This window comes from Mesocricetus auratus, unplaced genomic scaffold (genome assembly GCF_017639785.1).
Source record: "Mesocricetus auratus isolate SY011 unplaced genomic scaffold, BCM_Maur_2.0 Super-Scaffold_100022, whole genome shotgun sequence".
Lineage (NCBI taxonomy): Eukaryota > Metazoa > Chordata > Mammalia > Rodentia > Cricetidae > Mesocricetus > Mesocricetus auratus.
Genome location: NW_024429203.1, coordinates 11,568,826 through 11,588,543, shown reverse-complemented (window position 1 = coordinate 11,588,543; position 19,718 = coordinate 11,568,826). Strand labels below are relative to the sequence as shown.

Below are 19,718 nucleotides of genomic sequence, written 5' to 3'. Positions count from 1 at the left end.
TCTTCTCACTTGGATCAACACCTAGGAATTTGATTTGTTTTGTCATATGGTGTCTATGTGTTTACCTTTGTAGGGAGCCACCAGCCTTATTTCCAAAGAAGATGCACCATTCAACATAAGAATTCCAGTTGCTCCTCTCCCTTGCCCACGCTCCATTCTATCAGCTTATAGAAAGTTGTGGACATTTCTAGACCTTTATGGTGGAATTTTGGATATTTCCTTTTTTAGACAAGGCTTCTTTGTGTAGCCCTGCCTGTCCTGGAACTCACTCTGTAGACTAGGCTGGCCTTGAACTCGCAGAGATCCACCTGTGCTGGGATTAAAGGTGTGTGCCACCACCGCCCGGCTGGAATTTCAGATTTTATTTTGCGTTTTCACAGTGACTGATCATCCTAATCTCCTTTGGTGATGTGATTTCACAGACAACCTCTAATCTGTGCCTTTAAAAGATAAATTTCAAATATGTCTGGTTAGTTGTCACTGTCTAGCTCAGCTGGCCTCTAATTTGTATCCCTCTTGTCTCAGCATCCCCAGTGTTGGGATTACAGATATGTACTACCACACCTTGCCTACTTTTGTTCATTTTATCCATTTTAAAAAATTGAAATCTTTAATATAGTCTCTATGCAAATCGTTTACCAGTTTAGACACATGCCTCCACACTCACTGATCTGTGGCATGCCTTTTCCTTTCCTCAGAATTATCTTCTGCATGGCAAAAGTTAGAACACAAAGTAAGGCGTGTCCTTGTGAAACATCCTTGCGTGTATGCCACTATAGTTTGTTCTTAGTCATCTCACTCCTCCATTGCACTCTCCATCCTTCTTGTCTCCCCTTTTCCTGGTCCTCTTTCTCTCCCCACGAAGTCTCCACTTCTGTGTCAATATTCCATTATGGTCTTGAAATCCCTTGACATTTCTTTTCCCTCTTTCTATTTTTTCCTCTCTCTTTCCACTATTCTCTCTCTCTCTCTCTCTCTCTCTCTCTCTCTCTCTCTCTCTCTCTCTCTCTCCCCCTCAAATCTAGATTCCACATATGAGAAAACATACTGTAAATGAAAGATTTAATTTTGACGAGAATCATCTTTTTCCCATTTTAAAAATGCATTGTATTTTTGGTGCCACTACTAAGAATTCTCAGCCTATTCCAAAGCTGTGAGATTTTTTTCTGTGTGTTTAGGATCTATGATCTATTTCAAGTAAACTTTTAAATAATTTAGGAAGCAAGGTTTTTTTTTTTCTCCTAAGGCTGTTTTTTTTTCACTTGCAGAAAAATCTTTTGCTTTTTTCACTTAATGGAATTTATCCTAATGGAAAGAACACAGTTCAACCTAGAATATGAATTCTGAACTCAAACATCTCCCAGCATAAAGAAAAAGTTCTGTAGACCCTTTATGTGATGAAAAGAGTCCCCTTTGTCCATGAGAGTATCAGTTGGCTTCCCAATAGCGTCACAAAACCAAACATAGTTTATGCATCAGTTCTCTTTGCCCAGCTTCTTGGAAACTCAAGAAAGACTGGAAACATCAAAACTTTAGAATGAGAATGGGACGCAAGGCTTATTTAACTGAACTCTTCCTTTTTGAAACGTACAAAACTACTGCAAGCACGTGACAGAGTGTGCACACAGCAGAAGTATCATCACCAGGGCATCCTGGCTTTCTATTTCTTTGTCCTTTCTTGGCTGTCCGGGGCTGGCATCTCTCCCTCCTCATGACCTCAGGTGTTGGTATGCCCCAGGCTCTGCCCTTGGATCTCTCATTTCTTCTGCTCACTCCCTGGGTGATCTCATTCAGTTCATGGCTCAAAATGCCACAGACACTTACCGAGTCAAAGCTCCTTCAGCCATGTGCTTCCTGGAACTCCAGACTGGCTCTCCCAGCTGCCTCCTCAACAGATGAGAGATGTCTAGCAGCTACTCCTCCACCACAGCAGTCTTGCTTCCCCACACGTCCTTGCTCTTTGTCCTGGCTTCCCATTGTGGTGAAGTTCAGGGACATCCCTCCATTGCTAAGACAAAAAATGGCTAGCACCTGAAACTGCCCAACAGACCCTTTCACGCTATAGTGAAATCTACTCAGAATTGGGCAGCACCATATGGTGGTGGCTCTCAACCTTCCTAATGAAGCGGGTTCCCCCCCCAAATTATTTTCATTGCTGCTTCATAACTGTAAATTTGCTACTGTTATGAATCGCAATGTAAATGTATGATATTCAGAATATCTGGTATTTGACCTCTGTGAAAGGGTCGACCCCCCCAGGGGTCATGACCCACAGGTTGAGAACTACTGCTGTGGTACCTGGTATTTAGCCTCTACTCCTCACTGGTTTTGTAGCTTCCCTACCTGCTCCTGAAGCCTGCTCTCCACAGTAGCCATAAAGCTCATTAATGACTAGGCCAGATCATGTCCTGGCCCAGCTAGAATCCCATGGATGGCTTCTCAACATTCTGAATCACATCTCCATGTGACCTGACACCAGCAGGTCACTCTGAACTTTTCTGTTCTCCGCACTTCTGCCCATTCGGTAGTCTCAAGTCAAAGCTTGTTCCCCTGAATGGGTTTGCACACGCTAGTTCTGTGCCTTGGAGCTCAACCCTGTGTCTTCTCCAGACTCTAGCACACTGAGATGCACTTATGGTCTGACAGGCCACCATTCCTCAGAGGCCTTCCCAGATCCTTTCGGTACCTGCTCTGTCTGTCTTCTCACTTGGCTTTACCTTTCTTTGTAGAGTTCACTACCACCTATGATTCTATTACTCGCTTTCTGCTTGCCTGCTCTACCGAAATGTAAATTCCACAAAGGTGGAACTTTACTTGATTCATAGCTGCAATCTCAGCTTCCAGAGCAGGTGTGGCCCATAGTCCACGCTCAGAGTATTATGGGAGGATTACATACTGGATGAGATCAACACCGGTAGATTCCTTTCTATTCTACTTTACTTCCACAGTTCCCCTGGAGGTTGCTATTGTTGTTATTCATGAGGGAAATAGCTTTTTGGTTTTCTAAAAAAAATGCATTTGTAACAGTTGTCACACAGCTTTTCTGAGGACACGATTCTTATGCTGTATTTTTCCCACTTAATAGTATATATTTGAATAATTAGTTTACCCATTCATCTATATATTTATCAGATTATACAGATAGTGAACACTACAAATAGACTCCAATTTGTTGTCCTGTTAATAGGTCTGTGGATTGTGTCCCCTTCCACTACTGTCAACAGGACGGTAGTAGATATGCTGGCACACACAATCCTGTATACACAGACAGTAGAACTCATACTAGGTCTTATGTTAGTGACTTGGTAGACGTTGATGGTGAGCAGTAAATGCTTTTTCCTCTTTTATATTCCCAGCAACAGTATATGAGTGCCTATTACTCCATATCCTTGTCAACACAATATATTATATCACTTTTAGCAAAAAAAAAGTTCAACTCCTTTACAAATGGGAACAGTAACAAAAACCTAAGCTTGCAAGTCGATGTTTTCCATTTCCTAGCTGACAAACTCATGAATTCCTAGATCAGAAACTCAGTTTCACAAAGAGAGAATAAGGTGTGAAGGAAAGTGATTTGCCATGAGAAACATTTGTCTTTGTCGATGCTTCCAGAGACTTTGTTATGTAGAGTCATTTCTGATGTGTGCTGAGAGATTGAAAGTCCACACCTAGGATCTTGCTTTTCTTCCTATAAAGTACTATTTCTAGATGAAATTTTCCCCTCAAATTAACTTTTATTATTTTTGTGTGCCAGTGTATGGGTGTGTGCAAGACCCTTGGAGTCCAGAGGCTGGCTATCACAGGTGCTGGGAACCAAACTCACGCCTTTGGGAAGAGCAGAAGTGCTCTTAACCACTGAGCCGTCGCTCCAGCCCTGATTTTTAGTTTTTTAAAATGAATCGACAATACAAAACTTCAAGTGTTAGAGTTGGCTATGGGGTTCATGGAAGTTGTTGCACTTGGTGATTTATCGTTACTTAACAACTCTGCGGTTTCTGCCAGGCCTCTCTAGACCATACTCAAAGAACAAGAGCAGCTATCTGTTTTAATGACTAGGCCTGGCCTCCAGAACACAGGCACAGGAATGAATACAGAGAACAATGCCAAGCCAGAGGAGAGCTGGTTCTCAACAGCACCTGGGGGCTTCTGTGGTATAGCTGGTTTCAGCCCAGGACTAATGTGAATGTCGGTTGACTCTTGCTTGCTCTGCCCTTGTGGTTGCTGGCAGGGGTACATCGAGGTTCAAAGGGTAGCCCTCCTATCAGCTGTTGAATGTGGGGTGAGACATACTTTGGTGGCATCAGTATATCAGAATTTGAAGAGTTCTCTTAAGGTAGCCACTCTTGTTATTTGGAGAGACAAAGTGAGATTCATAGGTGATAGTCCACACACTTTAAACCTCATACAATTAAACAGTGAAAGGAAGGCGGGCACTTTCACGAGCACTTTATAGACTTAGATTGTTAGCTGCAAAAGCACTTTGAATTCCTAAGAAGTAGTGTAAAACCAGTTCATAAGTCCCTGAACCTTTGCACCCACCACCTGCTCGTGGCAGACACTGTTAATCAATCCCAGAAAGCTCCAATTCAGCCCGAGAACCCTCCTTAAACAGTGCTGCTGGTAACTAGTCATAATTGAACCATTTTTATGTGAATTAAACATCTGTTGCCCCCTCATAAATTTTAAACATCTGTTGTCCCCCACTCCCAAACATGTGCTTCGTGAACTGATGCTAAGAGCCCTGGACTTTAAGTCAGGAGATTGTGGTTTGACTCCTTGATCTGCATTTCCTGATTATACTGTCTTAGGTTAGTCACTGTTCTAGATGAGTTTGTCCTGAAATGAGGGCATTGAGTGTAGTAATCATTAAGCATCCTGCTGCTCTGAACATTATTATGATTCAAGGCATAGAAGTTTTGAGTCTATGATTTTATAAGCAGGTCTTTGAAGAGGACCATAGGAATTTCTTGTTTGTTTGTTTGTTTAGGAAATTTGCATATTACAGATCTGTTATTGGAATCCAGAAGTACATGTTTCTAGCTTCTTGGCTACTGCTTTTTATGTGCATGGTTCCATTGATCTATATCTTTGAAACCAGAATTGAGGTGTTAACAGGGGAAAAGGAAGTTATTTAAATGAGAGGACTTGCAAGGACCTTTCATGGCTAAGTGGGGCACAGATGGCCTCATACACCATGCTGATGCAAGACTCTGTATACTTGACCCACCCTGCAGTTCAGGTTCTTGAGTTGCTTTTCTTTTTTGCTTGCTCCGCTTGAACCTTCTGAAGAGCAAGAGGCCCAGCATTCATGCAGGTCTTTGCAAGGGGTTCTCTTCGGAATCTTGTCCCTGGTCTCTCCTGTGCTCTGTGGTGACTTGACTCTTTGTTTTCCAGGCTCTCCTTCCTTACGGGCATATCCTCTCCTCTCTGTGATCACCCGACAGCCCACAGTCATCTCCCACCTGGTTCCCACTGGTCCAGGAATCACCCCAGTGTTACCCCGCCATCCAGCCACCGAGGCTGCTGCAGCCGAGACCCCTGGAGGCGAGACTTTAGCCAGCAGCGAATCTGAGACAGAACAACCCACACAGCGGCAGAAGAAACCACGCAGGAGTCGCACCATCTTCACAGAGCTGCAGCTCATGGGCCTGGAGAAGAAATTTCAGAAACAGAAGTACCTGTCTACCCCAGACAGGTGAGGGCATAAGGAAGGCACTCTCTGTAGGTACCACCCTGGAGAAGTGTTTTGCTCTCTGTGGGGTGTGGATTTACAGAGGACCCTCTCAGTGCTGGCTTACACTCTTGGTCCAGATTCTTATTCCTTTGCTCAATCCCTGTCAACATTGACTTAGAAGAGGCAGCTCATCTGAATCTAGTGCATCAGCCCAGAGCCTGAATGTATGCCCTCCTCTGTCTCTTCTATGTGTTAGATAAACCTCTGCAGTGTAACAAGCAATGGAAAGTCCAGCAAATCTAGCTGGGTTTTTGTTTTTGTTTGGTTTGGTTTGGTTTGGTTTTTGCTTTTTGAGACAGAGTTTCTCTGTGTAGCTTTGGAGCTCTGTAGACCAGGCTGGCCTAGAACTCACAGAGATTTGCCTGCACTTGCCTCCTGAGTGCTGGGATTAAAGGCATTTGCCATCATCACTGGGCTTGTAGCTGGGCTTTTAAAGCCCCTAACCTTTAGCATCATGTGCAGTGGGTCTAGACCTGGACACTGGAGCTGTGATTTCAGCCTTCCCATCCCACCTTGAACACCTAGCGGATTCAGTTTTCTGGCCTGGCTTTGGCTGGGAAAGGCCTAGATTGATCCAGGGGAGGAGGTTTCTGATCCCACAGTAGTGGAATCTGACCAGGATTGAAGCAGAGCCACCTAGCAGAGATCCCTGCAAAACTGGAGGGAGATCTCCTCTTTAGACCCCTTTGCAATTCATGCAGCAGGCGGGGTGATTGTAATCCTTACTTTCTGTAGAGGTTGGTCTAATACCTCACCCCCTGTCTTTAATATCTTAACTACAAAATACGCTGAGTCGTGTCTCGCCTTATTACCTTATCTCACCCCAAGATGGCTGAGCTCAGGGATGAGACTATTTATCGGGGGACTTTCCCAGGTCTTTCTAAACATCATTTTTTTCTCTCTCACTAAAACTGCTTTGTCGATATTTGGTTGACCCCAGTCCTGTGAAAGAGAATGGGAAGTAGATGCAGATGAATGCCCGAGTTATTTAGTAGCTGTTTAGAAATGGAGATGGAAATGAAAGAGCAGTCTGCAGATCACCCCTTCAGGGAGAATTTGTCTGCTGGTTCCACAAGTCAGATGCTTGGGTGCTGGCGAAGTAGGGGTGGGAGGGGGTGGGATGGGGTGGGGTGGTGTGAGTTCAGGAAGCAGTAAACTTCAAAGCAGTCCTGCTTTGAAGGACTTGGGGTAAGGGTGACTATAATTGCTACAGCATAGTGAGCCACTACCGGAGCCATATGTTGCCATAGAAACCCACAGATGTTGCTAAGTGTGGCAGGGAAGCCTTTAAGAAGAGCTTTGGTTCCAGAAGAGACAGAGTATCCTACATAGAGGGGATGCCCCCAAAGCCAGAGACTCTTGGTCTCACTGGGCACATTGTAGGCACTACAAGCATGGGTGTTTCCACTCAGGGTGTTACGAAAGACCCCAGATGCCTGGCTGAAGAACAAGATCTTGCTGTTGAGGCAGTCACCGACCCATAAGAGCTAGATTTGCATGTTTGGATCATAGCTTTGGTGGCACCACAACTGGCAAGTGATAGGGTAGAGAAAAGCAGTTATGAAAGACTGCACGGAATGCTGCAGGATGTCACACTGGGAATAGAGTTATGAAAGACTGCACGGAATGCTGCAGGATGTCACACTGGGAATAGAGAGGAGAAGGGGGTGGTGTTTGGAAGGGGAATGGGCAGCACTGACACTGGATGAGGGAGAAGGGTGAGAGCTGAGTGTCCTGTGGTTCCTGAATGAGGCAGGCTGTCAGGAACAAGGATGCTATTCCTGGAAGCCAAAAGGCTAGGGCAGGCTGGCATTGATGGGGAAAAGTGAACATTGCTTTGAGCATTCACACGGGGGGGGGGGGTCACATCGGGCAGTCAGGTCTGTGAGTTGGGAATTAATACGTTTGATCCCCAAGTAGCAGGTAGCTAAGCTTCATGGACTTGTGTAACCAGGTGGAGCAGCCATCATTAGCTGTCCAGTTGTGTATCTAAGAGGTAGAAAAAGTATGGGTAAAAGTTGGGTTTATTTCTCAGAAGCTAGAGAACTTAAAAAAAATCAAAATGCTAGTTTTTAACAAATAGCATCTGTTGGGGCTCCCTGATACTTGCCCAGGCATCTCTCAGGTGACCCACACAGAACTGATTCACTTGCTAGGGAGGACACCATCTGGCTGGCATTGACACTGATGTCTCAACCCGCCCTCTCCGACGTTCCCTACCTCCCTACGTGACCAGAGCCATGAGCACTCCCTCCTCCCACAGCTCCTGCCCTCCTCCTCCTCTGTGTTTGTTTCCCCGGTTTCCTAGGTGACTCCCTTTGAGTGAATATGCAGGGAAGTGAGAATTTGTAACGGTGGCAGGTAATGAGAGAAAGCTGATGACAGTGAGATGTTTCTGCAGCCAGTGTGTGTCAAGGATGCATTTTTCCCAAGTGAGCTAACAGCATTTGCTAATGCCATGGCGGAACTATGAACCTTCCACTGACTAATGCACCTGATGGCCTCAGGTGAACCAGGCTCAGGGAAAACCCTGCAGGAGCCTGAGAGGACCCTGAGGACTACCAGAGCCCAGACTAGCCCTGGGACCAGAACTGTGGGACCCCCCCTGGGTTGCTGGTTCATACGAATGACTGCGTAGGGCATAGTGCTTCATTAATGGGAATTGCTGTTAGCACTGGGAGTTTATTGCTTTAGTGGGTCATAAAAAAACTCTGCTGCCAGTAGCCCTTCTACAGGGATGGTCAGGTATGTGTGAAAGCAGGCTTTAAGACAAGCTCAATACTCCTTTAAAGGCAGATTCTATTTTTTAAATTATTATTAGAGGCTTAATTAATAAACCCTGATGAGGAGCTGTGCCTGTGAGCACTAAGAATTGGCTGATACCAGGGTCAGAGCTCAGTGTTGCTGCCAATGCTCCATCTCCTCAGGTAGAGACAGCTGCAGCGGAGACCTCACGCCCACTACCCGTGGCTTAGGTTTGAGTCTGTGCAGGCTTGCAAGAAATAGCGGGCCCTAGATCTGCAAGTGGCAATTCTCACAAACATGGGCACCTTCAAGCGGTGGCCACTGCTTCATGCAAATCTGGAGTGCTGCACTCAGGGAGGTTGTAGGTGGGCAGCTCGTGGTCTCTCAGATCTCATGTCCCTCCACGTGGTGCCCAGGTAACCACACAGGTGCCTGGCCGCAGCCTGGAGGACTAAGGGTAGAAACCTGATCAATTGCTCCTTCCCATGTGCTCCATTTGGAGTGTTGACTATGCCTCAGACTGAGGCATCTCTGTGTCCCCCTTGACAGTTCTGCTTTGTAGAGAAGTGTTTCGAGATGGGCCCTCCCACAGAAGGTGGCATATAAGTCAGCCATGGGTGGATTTCACACTCGTTCCAGAATCCAGGAGTCAGCAAAAATAGAGCCAGAAGACTGTTTATTTCAGGCTTTTGGGACACATGGTCTGTCGCAGCTATTCCATCGAATCTGCTGAAGTAGCACAGAGGTAGCCACGAGCAGTGTGAAAGCAAACAAACTTGTCTGTATTCCAATAAACTTTATTTAAAAGAAAATCGAGTGTCAGGAAGGGTTTGGCTACATAGTTGAGAAATTCTAATCTCTCTGGGATGCTGCCACACTCTGGAAATAGTTGCCGTGTTGTTGGAATTACCTCCCACTGTGCCCTCCATGACAATGGCTTTGACTTGAGGGCCTTTCTGAAGGCCATGGAGAAAAGTAGGAACACGAGGGGAGCATAGAAGGTGGGAGGGACTATGGATCTCACGCTTCATTGGACTCTATGGTTTTGCATTCCAGTCATTATAATAATTTAAGGCAGCTACAGTAAATTCCTGGGGCTGAAGAGATGGCTCAGCGGATGAGTCACTTGCTTCACAATTGTGAGGACTGAAGTTCAGATCCCCAGAACCCACATGAAAGTCAGACGGTGTGGCTGCTCCCTGAAGAGCCAGCACTTAGTACACAGAAACAGGGGGTACCCAGGGCAATGGGAGAACTCTGGGTCCAGCAAGGTCTAAAATATAAAGGGGAGTGTGATGGAAGACGTTTCCTGACATCAGCTTTGGGTGTCCACCCATCACACACAAACGTGCACGCTCAACTTACATACATGGCTATGCAAAACTATTTCTGAACCCTGCGTCTGAATTTAGCAACATAGTAGTAGGTACTTTTGTGGACGTAAATTAAGTGAAAGACTTGGTCTTGAGCTGGAGAGGCTGAAGTAACATGTGCTCTGGAGATAGCTGACAGTGTGATCCATTGAGGGACTGTTGAATAGGAGGGGTCCTGGGAGCTCGGGGACTCACCTGCTGGAGGTAGATCGGAACTGATGGGTGGAATTCCCATAGAAGTATAGCTTCACCTTTTATTTTCAGTGTATAGTGATTGGAATAGGCATTTCATAGGGGATCAGGGTGACGACTGAAGGCTCGGATGTCAGGTTCATTTCAGAGAGAGAAACTGTCTAGGGCAAGGACTGGCACTCACACGTTTCTAAGCTTCCAGTTTCCTTCAGTGATCTTAGAAGGGAGACATTCTTCCTCTTGGGGGATGGACTGGTTTATTGGTGACAGCCTGAGATTTAGAAGCAAGTGCCAGCCAGCACGACCCTGGGACTCTTGTTCTCGCCTCTCTTCCTCACCCTTCCTCTGTGTCTCATGCCTTCCAGATTGGACTTGGCCCAGTCTCTGGGACTCACTCAGCTGCAAGTGAAGACTTGGTATCAGAACCGCAGGATGAAGTGGAAGAAGATGGTAAGAAAGGACAAGGAGTGTAACCCCAAGCCCGTCCCTATAGGGAGAATTCCCACCATGGGACAGCAGGGAGGCAGGAAGGACAGTGGGTAGTTTGGACTTCAAGACATGAAGGTCTTCCAAGGTGCTGGCTGGGAGAGAGGACGTTTGAACTTGTCCTCATCTCTTAACCAGAGAGATATTCTTTTTTTTTCAGTTTCCTTAGAAATCAAAGAAGAAAGTCTACAAGTGTCTCAGCTGCTATTCCGAATCCCACCGGCTAGTGCTTCCAAAGAACTCTGTCTCCCTCCCAGCAGTAGTGACAGTCATAAAAAAAGACACATATTTCTGTGCCTATGTCCCTTAATGCAGGGATCCTTAAAATTGGTGGCCGTCATAGTCACCTAGGTAGCAGGATAAGCCCTTCTCCTAGGGATTGTGACTTCAGAGACCCATGCCAGAACTGGGGATAGGCCAGGTTATCCCAAAGTGTGCTTCCTTTAATCAGGCCCCGCCTTCCATTGGCCTATCAGTTTATGAACCCGTTGTGAGGTCAACACTCTCATAATGTGGTCCTTGAAGTCCCACCTCTGAACATCTGCCATAGGGATCCAGCTGTGAACAACCTTCACACTCGAACATTGCTGTTCCTCTGCTAGCCATCCCTGTCCTGGGCACCATAGGAAAGACAATAGAATATAACTTCTGCTTCTAGTGGAATTTGTTATGTAGCTGGAGGCTGAAGGCTCAGGAAACAACAAGGGAGTGCAGAATGACTTGGTGCTGGCTATTTTGGTTATTTCATTTGAGCTGATAAGACCCCAAAGAGTTCAGATGAGGTAGTGAAGACAGTTGCAGACAGAAGTTGAAACTGAAGGACAATGACATTCAGATAAATAGTCATTCTAAAAGTTCTATAAGGCTCTACTACATACATGGAACTTACGGTGGAGACTGGGGTGGGGGGTGCTGTAGTTCTTTGAAGGAACCAAGTTTGGGAGGGAAGAGGTGTTGGACTGCATTCCCATGCGTGCCCCTCCCTGCCTGTTTGGGGCACGTCCCTTTGGTTCTTTTCCTTTTAAGTTCCACCACCTACCTCTTTCCCCATCAATCATCATCATGGAAATCAATGTCTCTTGAGTAGCAGAGTATTGTTTAAATTGGTTATCAGCTCTTCTCATGAGTCATTTGAATAACGAACTGACAGCCAGTCCTCAGGGCCAGCACCACCCAGTCCCCCGTGGGACAATGAGTGCACCTTGGGCTCTGACATCACTTGTTTTTCATCAGCCACTCTGCTGCTGGCACAGCCATGGAGTAGTTGATGGTGATTATCAACCCTACACACCAAAATGGAAGTAATTCTGCATATTTAACCCCAGAGAACATTCCAGGTGGATCAAACTCAGGTCGCTTCAGGAGAGAAGAGAACAAAGCTTTCAGTTCATGGTAGCAATAGCATATGGACCAATTAATTTATAACAGGTATTAGAGATGAAGTGACAAGCTGAATCTGTCTCTTAAAACCTTAAACACGTTTTGTGACCCTTGGTGTTTCCATATGGTGGTTGTGAGTGTCATGGAACTCAAAAGGGCTGTGACAGGAGAAAAGGTGTTGAAGGGATGGGAAAGATGAGGTGCGGAGTAGAAGGGGAGGCAGAGGATGGGAAGAAGGGGGGGAGTTATCACAAAAGGTGTTTCAAAACGCTTCATGAAATCGTATGGTTTGCATGCTAATTAAAATATTAATAAAACACACAAAATATAAAATTATTTTCTGTCAAGTCAGGGACACAGACCTGAAAACTAAGCTACACAAACTAACCAGGGCAACCAAGGAGGGAGTGACAGGATTCAGAAGAGAAGGGGGGGGCTTAGGAAGAGGCACCATGGGGCTGTTTGCAGCGACTGGATGGAAATGTGTCAGTGATGGTGGGGAATGGACTGCAGGCAGAAAGCTTGGGGGTGCTTAGGAACTTCAAAATGGCGGGAGCAACGAAGGCTTGGCGTTCGGCTGTGAGGGTTGAGTTCTGGCTGCTTCAGAACAGCGAGGCATTGTTGAGCTCCAGATTGCCTCACATATTTTCCTGCTAAAAACTCTTTCAAGGCTATCTCTTCAGGTACTGAGAAGGAAAGAAAAAGATAATTGGGTAATAAAGATGTCTCAAGGCTAGTAACCTAATTGGAACTGGAAAAAGATTAGTATTTGATTCTCAGACTCACTCTTGAGGGTGCCAAGGAAAAAGCTGCCAAGAGCGAGATAGGATCTCTGACGAGTTTTGACTGGTCAGCATCTGCAACCTATAGCGGGTTGAGTAAATTTAATCTTGCACATTAGACGGGGCGCTTATCCTATATTCCTTTTCTGTGTCCGCAGCATTTGTACCAGGCTGAAAACGTCTCATTATTCAGTGGTCTGCAGTGTTAAAACTCAATTTTCTCCTGAAAGAGGATCCAATCCCACACCACAATGTGGGTGGATTATACGGTCATACTTTTTTTTTGTTGTTGCCTAGCTTTGGCATTGTCTCTAGAGAGTTCAGTGGAACTGTTACTGGTTGTTACCTATATGACCCTGGACAGGGAATTGTGTGTATCCTTGGTGAAACCTCATATCCACTTCACAGAGTTGTGCTATTAACTGAGGTAACATCTATAAAATACCTAGGACAGCTCTTGCCACAAAGGATACAGACAAGACATATTGGCTGCCATTATTATTACTGTTTGTTTTCTGCAAAATCCGTGTTTCCAGATGATCCAAACCTTTGGAGGCCACAATATGTAAAGTCAAAATGAATTCTACAGGCTTTGAGGACCCCTCAAGTGGCTCTTTTGGTTGAGAGGAGTCCCTGGGTTGTTGGTCCCCTATTCAGAGCTTTGGCACTGGGACATACTTTGAGGCCTTGTGTGACACTAGGCCGTCAGGCTGGGACAAGTAACTAATGTGAGCAGTAATGCCATGGGAGAGATTCACTCAGGAGAACCCAGACATTTTCCCCCTTGCATCACTGAAACTGTCATCAATTCTGTGGTCCCCACGGGGCTGGAGGGAGGAGGGGAGAGGGAAGCAAAACTTAAGTTCATAAGCATCTGTTGGGTAAGTGCAGGTGAATAGGGAACAGAAAACACAGCAGCCTGTCCTGTGTTCACTGCATGCTAAACAGAATAAATCGCTGCTAAGAATGTTAGATTTGAGTGGTTAGGCATCTTATGTTCAAGCCCAGCTCTGCCCTTGGCTCTCTTTGACCCTGAAAGCCCTTTCTGGAACTGTTTCTTATCTGGAAGGTGAAGGAAGACCATCCTGTCCTCTCTGAGGTGACTGCCTGGACCTCACCTAGGTACCTCACAAAGAAAGCAAAAGGACCCATCCTGACACCCTCAGCTACTGGGCAGTCACATGCCTCAACTCAGGGTTCAGAGGAGGGCTGCCAATAGACACAGCTACGAAAGTGCCTCGTTCTAGGTGTGTTCGTGAGAGACAGAGACGCTTGTGACCTCATGTCCAGTGGGTTATCTGGCCTCTCTGCACTAAGGAACAAACTGTATCTGGGGACTAGTGAGGAGGCCAGCCCCCAGAGAGGGCTGCAGGGTGCATGGGAGTATGTGTAGCCCTGGTGCAGGGAGGGTGTGGGGATAATTGCATGTCTCAGGTGCTGAGAGGCAGGGGCCAGAGGTCGATGCGGAAAGCAGCCAGGCGGGTAGTTGTCTTCTAATTATTGCTTGCACTGGAATGTTTTATTCCATTTAGAAAATGGTTTGATTGTTTTGACTTTTTTTTCATGCTGTAGGAAAACAGCCAGGTGGGGTAAATCCAAGCCGTGTGGGTGGTGTTCTCTAATTGCTGGGCTTTCCTTTGCCAATTAGGTGGCTTCCTTAGACCTGCCCTTTTCTAACTTGATTACTGCATGGGGCAACTGCTTTCTGTATAACCTCTTTCATACCCGGTGGGGCTGCTTTCAACACGCAGACTCTGTCCTGGCATAGTCAGGCACTTTCAAAAGCACTGACATAAAAATCAGATACTGACTAACCCAAAAAGGTATACAGGGGTGCCGTCTCTCCAGATGTGACTTCTGTTAACATCTATACCTTGTTGAAGATTACTTCCTATGTCCATGTGAGCTATCTAGTCAGGTTCAAATAGGTCAAGAAGAATTGCTGCTGGAAAGGAGGATTAGTTGAGAATACATAATTTTCCTGGCCCTCACATAGAAAAATTAACTCAAAATGGATCACAATTCTACACAAGAGCTAAAACCATAAAAGCCTTAGAAGAAAACGTGAGTAAATATTTTTGATTTAGGATTTAATGAGACCTTTCAACATATGACATAAAAGTAGTATCAGCAACAGAAAAACTAAGTTGGATTTTATGAAAGTTAAAACTTCTGTACCGTGAAGGGTACCCTCACAATGTAAAAGCAATAAAAAGAGAAAAAAAATGAAAAAGAGAGTCCTTAGAATGTAAAGAAATATTTTCAAATGTTTTATCTGTTAAGGAAATTGTATCTAGACTACTAAAAAAAACTCTTATGATGTATTCTAAGGAGACAATTTGAACAGACCTACCTCCAAAACAGTTGTATAAATGGTTCTCCCATACAACGTGTATACTTAGGGATATATATATATATATACACACATATATATACATATATATACACGCATACACATACATACATATGTGCATGCATACATATAAAATCTCAACAATTAAAAAAGGATGCCATGTGTTTGAAAGAGACCAATGTGGCGAGGGATACGTGAGAGGGGTTGGAGGAAAGGAACGGGGAATATTTTTAAATTTATTTTTAAAAGGTGTGCAAATAGCCAATAAGCACAGGAAATGCTGCTCAACCTTGTTAATCACCAGGGAAATGGAAATCAAAACCACAATGAGAACCCACTTCGTACTAGCGAGGATGGCTATAATCAGGAAGGTGTAATGACAAGTGTTTGTGAGGAAGTGGAGAATTGAAACCCACACATTGTTGGCAGAGTGCATCATGGTGCAGCTACTTTAGAAAAAGTCCTCAGAGTGTTAATCATAGGGTTTCCATACGATGTAGCAATTGCACTTCTGGGTATAGGCTAGAAAGAGGTCAAAGCAGAAACTTGCAGAGGTATTTGTTCACCCATGTTCATAACAGCATTATTCGCAGACCCAAAGGTGGAAGTAACCCAAGTGTCCATCAACTGATGAGTGAGTCACCACACTTTGATATAGACGTAAAGTGAATGTTTTTGAGTACATGCTGCAAACGTAGGTGGATTCTAAAGCATTGTGCCAAGTCAAGTAAGCTAAGTCCACATATTATGGTTCTGTTTGTATGAACTGTCCAGAATGGATTCATCTGTAAGGACAAAGGGAAGACTACTGATTGATGAGGTGCAGGCCAAAGAGGTTGTGGGCAATGAGGATTTGGTGCTAATGGGTTTAAGGTTTCTACTGGGGATGAGGAAAAATGCTATAAAACTGGTTTACCATGATAGTTGCCCAAGTTGGCAATTATAATAAACATGGTTGAATTGGGCATGTATTCAAATTATATCTCAAAGCTGCTTTAATAAGAACTTAAAATTTGGTAAGTGATTGTACTCTTTCTTGAAGTTCAGCCCAAGAAGGTTCTCTTCTGTCCTTGAAGAAAGAGAGAGGGTCAATAAGAAAGGTCATGGCAGCTGAAGTGTCATAGAGATTTGCCACTAAGGAGCTTCGGAGCAAATGGAGAAGACAGTGATAAGTTAGAGATGTTCTGTAGTTTGGATCTAGAATGACCCCAAAGGCCCATGTGTAGAAGGCTCCATCTTTAGACTGTAATGCTGTCAGGGATAGAGGAATGATGGGAGCTTTAGGATGTGGAGCCTAGAGGAAGGACATTAAGCCACCGGGGAGTGTCCTTGAGTGGACACTAGGACCACAGCTCTTCTTGTTTCTCTTTGTTTCCCGATCCCATGAAATCAACAGCTTCCTATTCTGCCTTCAGCACATGTTCAAAAGTAGTTGGCCAAGCACCAAATAAAACCACTAGAGCTGTGAAAAGAAACCTTTCCTCCAGCTAGGTTTGTGCATCTCAGGTATTATGCACCAGAGATATGAATCTAATTAATATAGAAAGTAGAAAAAAATCTCCTACCTCTTCTCTGTTAGAGTCAAACCCTCCCAAAGATCTTCTTCACACTAGCTGCCCAGAACGTTAACTACACACAACCAGGTGTTAAGATGATGGAGTAAGGGATTGTATATTACCTTCCAAAGTAAACCATGAAAAATTAAAAAATGATTTCTATCTGTCTCATGGGGGCTCTTGTGTAGATCATCATAAAATGGGATAAGTATATAGATCTTTTATACCAACAAAGACCATTTGGGGTGTAGGTTTTTTTTGCATGATTTTGTGTGTGTGTGCATATATATGTATATATAATATATATATATTATCCTTGAGAATTTCACATATGTATACAGTATATTTTGGTCATAATTACCTCCCCATTCCCCTAAATTTTATTTTTTTCAGATTGGGTCTTATGTAGCTCAGCTGGCCTTGAACCTGTTATATAATCAACAATGACCTGAAACTCCTGATCCACTTGCCTCCACCTCCCAACTTCTAGGATCACAGGCATACATCACTTTGCCGCACTTTTGACCTTAACCTTTCTGAAGTGTTTAAAGGTTCTGTCCACAATAGTTGTCACATTCTTGCTGCATGCAAGGAGCTAGTGGGAGGGGCCTACAAATACACATGTAGTGGTGGTGTTTTTATGAAAGTTCTCACGGGGCACGTGGGGGGAGAATTTGATTTCAGGAGAGCAGGGAACATAGGCTTCCAGAAGACATCAGCCAAGGAGAGGCAGCTATGAGCAGAAGAAAGCTGCCATTCAGCAACCATCCTGGTTTCTCATGTACACAATGGGTTGTTCCCAGTCACCCTGTGGTAGAAGGTGCTCTGAGCACCATTTTACAGACATCAAAAGTGAGGCGTGGGTTCCTTAAAGAGCTCCCTAAAGACAAAGCTGGGAAGTGGCAGAGTTGGAATTTAGCCTTTGTGGTTACAACTCTTTCTAAGACAGCTAGCTACCTCTTTCAGCAAGACAGGAAAATGTTTCTTTTTGACACCTTTTCTTCTGATAACAGAAGTTCTTACAAATGGTCCTTGGTGAAAATTTAGAAAATAACATAACGTAAAAGATGAAGCATTACCCATGATCTTGATCCTGCACAAGGCATCATATGGCTGTCTAGACTTAAAGTTGGACTATGCTGTATGATGACTTGACTTTTACAAAAAAATATATTCATACTCTTTCCCAAGCAAACACTCTCCTCTATAATAATTGTTTTGGTTATCAAGAATCTCTCTTTGGAATTTACTGTAATTATCTGACTTCTAGGGTACCCACCCTATCCTTTGCTGTTATAACCAATGTTAGGTTGACCATGTTTTAAGACATGGGTGGGTGTTGAGAATTTATCCTGAGGAATTTCTTTTTTAAAGGGGTTCACGTTTTAAAGCTTTTTGTCAGATTATCTTGAAAAGATGATCCAGGCACCATTTTCTTATGATCGGGGTATTAAATGCCAAAGTATATAATGCTGACTCAAAGTCCACTGGACATGGAAGAAGCTGACTATAGGGGACAGCGTTAAAATGCATGTGGCCAAACCCTGTGGCTTTGCTATTGGAGGGAAGCTACAGAGTGCTGTGTGAGGGTGAACCAAGTTGCGGAATGGAGGGATTTTTTGGATTCAATAACTTCTCTCTCTTTTTTTTTTTCGTCACATAGGTTCTTAAAGGTGGACAGGAAGCACCCACAAAACCTAAGGGGCGTCCCAAGAAGAACTCTATTCCCACATCAGAGGAGATTGAAGCCGAAGAGAAGATGAACAGCCAGGCCCAGAGCCAAGAGCACCTGGAGTCCTTGCAGGGACAGGAGGAGCCCTGTGACACCCAGGAGCCCAAGGCATGCCGTGTCCCCCTGGAGGCGGCAGAAACGCCTCTCCATCCCCAGGAGTTGCCAGAAGCTTCTTCTGAACCCCCACCGTTAAGCTAAACTAAAGTTCTTTGGGGGACGGGGGAGACTGGGAATAAGGGAAGAGAGAAAGCAAGGAGACTCAGGAGAGAAGACAGCTAAAGCCTAGTCAGTGGGTGGAGGAGCGCCACCTGTCTCCCTCCTCCCAGAGGCCTTTTCATCTTGAGCGTTTGATGAAGACTTGTTTGCCTTGGGACTTGCCCTTCTTGCAAGGCTGTGTTAGCCACAGATACCCTTGAGTAAGGGAGATAGCGCCTTGGAGCTGCTTACCCAGGCTGGGGTGATGGCTGGGGGGTTAGGTACAGCAAGCAGACTGTCAGTGTGAGAAGCTGGCCTGGCCTGCAGGGAGGACTGCTCTTCTCCCTCCCTGCCTCCCCTCTGGGCAGCCAGCCAGTCAGCAAAGCAGAGAGAGGCAGGTGGGAATGCTTGGGAAGCCCGGCCAGGCTCCTTGCTGACTCAGCGCTTATTTCTGTAGTTTTAAGAGAATTGACTGTTTTGGGGTTCTTTTCGGAGGGTGGGGTGGGGAAAACTGTTGAAGGCAGGCAAAAAGGGAGTTGGAGGGAGTTGCGAGTTACTAGGGACAGTCCCGAGTCCTGCTTGTCTGGTTGGAGACACGTGTGCCTTTGTACCTTTATAAGATGGTCAGGTGACAAAAAGAACTTATGAGCCTTGGTTTTCCTGCTTCATCAAGTTGCCATCCCTGAAGCTGCAAGTGCAGATACGTTAAGATAATTTTTATTTTTTAATTAAAAATAAATCTTTCAAGAGGATTGTCTTGTTTTCTTTTCTTTCTTTATTTTGAGACGTGTCCTATGGAAAGAGGTATCCAGGGGCCCTGGACCTTCCTGTTCCCATCTACAAAGCAAAAGGTTGAACCAGACCATTAATGCTTAAGTACAGGAGCCACAGAAGTGATGCTGTGGTGAGGGAGCTGAGCAGCTAGGCTGCCCCTCATGAAGCAACCCCATGGCCAGCAGCTGTGCATCTGGGGCTTCAACTTTAAAAGTTGTTGTAGCCTTTTAAAAGTGTATCTATTTTATTTACATGTGCTTGTGAATGTCTGCATACATGCATCTCTGTGTGTGTGTGTGCGCGCGCGTGCGTGCGTGCGTGCGTGCGTGTGTGTGTGTGTGTGTGTGTGTTTGGTGTGTGCTCATGGCACTGTACGTGTGTGGGGGCCAGAGGACAAACTGTGGGAGTCAGTTTTG

The 19,718-nt window shown here is 45.0% G+C and overlaps 1 protein-coding gene across 1 annotated transcript in view; it reads left to right on the top strand.

Moving 5' to 3' along the window:
* Barx2 (BARX homeobox 2) overlaps positions 1 to 19,280 on the top strand; it is a 64,583-nt gene extending 45,303 nt beyond the window's left edge. Inside the window, exons 2-4 of the mRNA XM_005084438.4 lie at positions 5,395 to 5,695; positions 10,410 to 10,494; positions 18,265 to 19,280. Of these exons, the coding sequence (XP_005084495.1) occupies positions 5,395 to 5,695; positions 10,410 to 10,494; positions 18,265 to 18,531 (653 nt within the window). The 3' untranslated portion in view covers positions 18,532 to 19,280. The remainder of the gene's footprint in view (positions 1 to 5,394; positions 5,696 to 10,409; positions 10,495 to 18,264) is intronic.
* Positions 19,281 to 19,718: the final 438 nt, after the last annotated feature.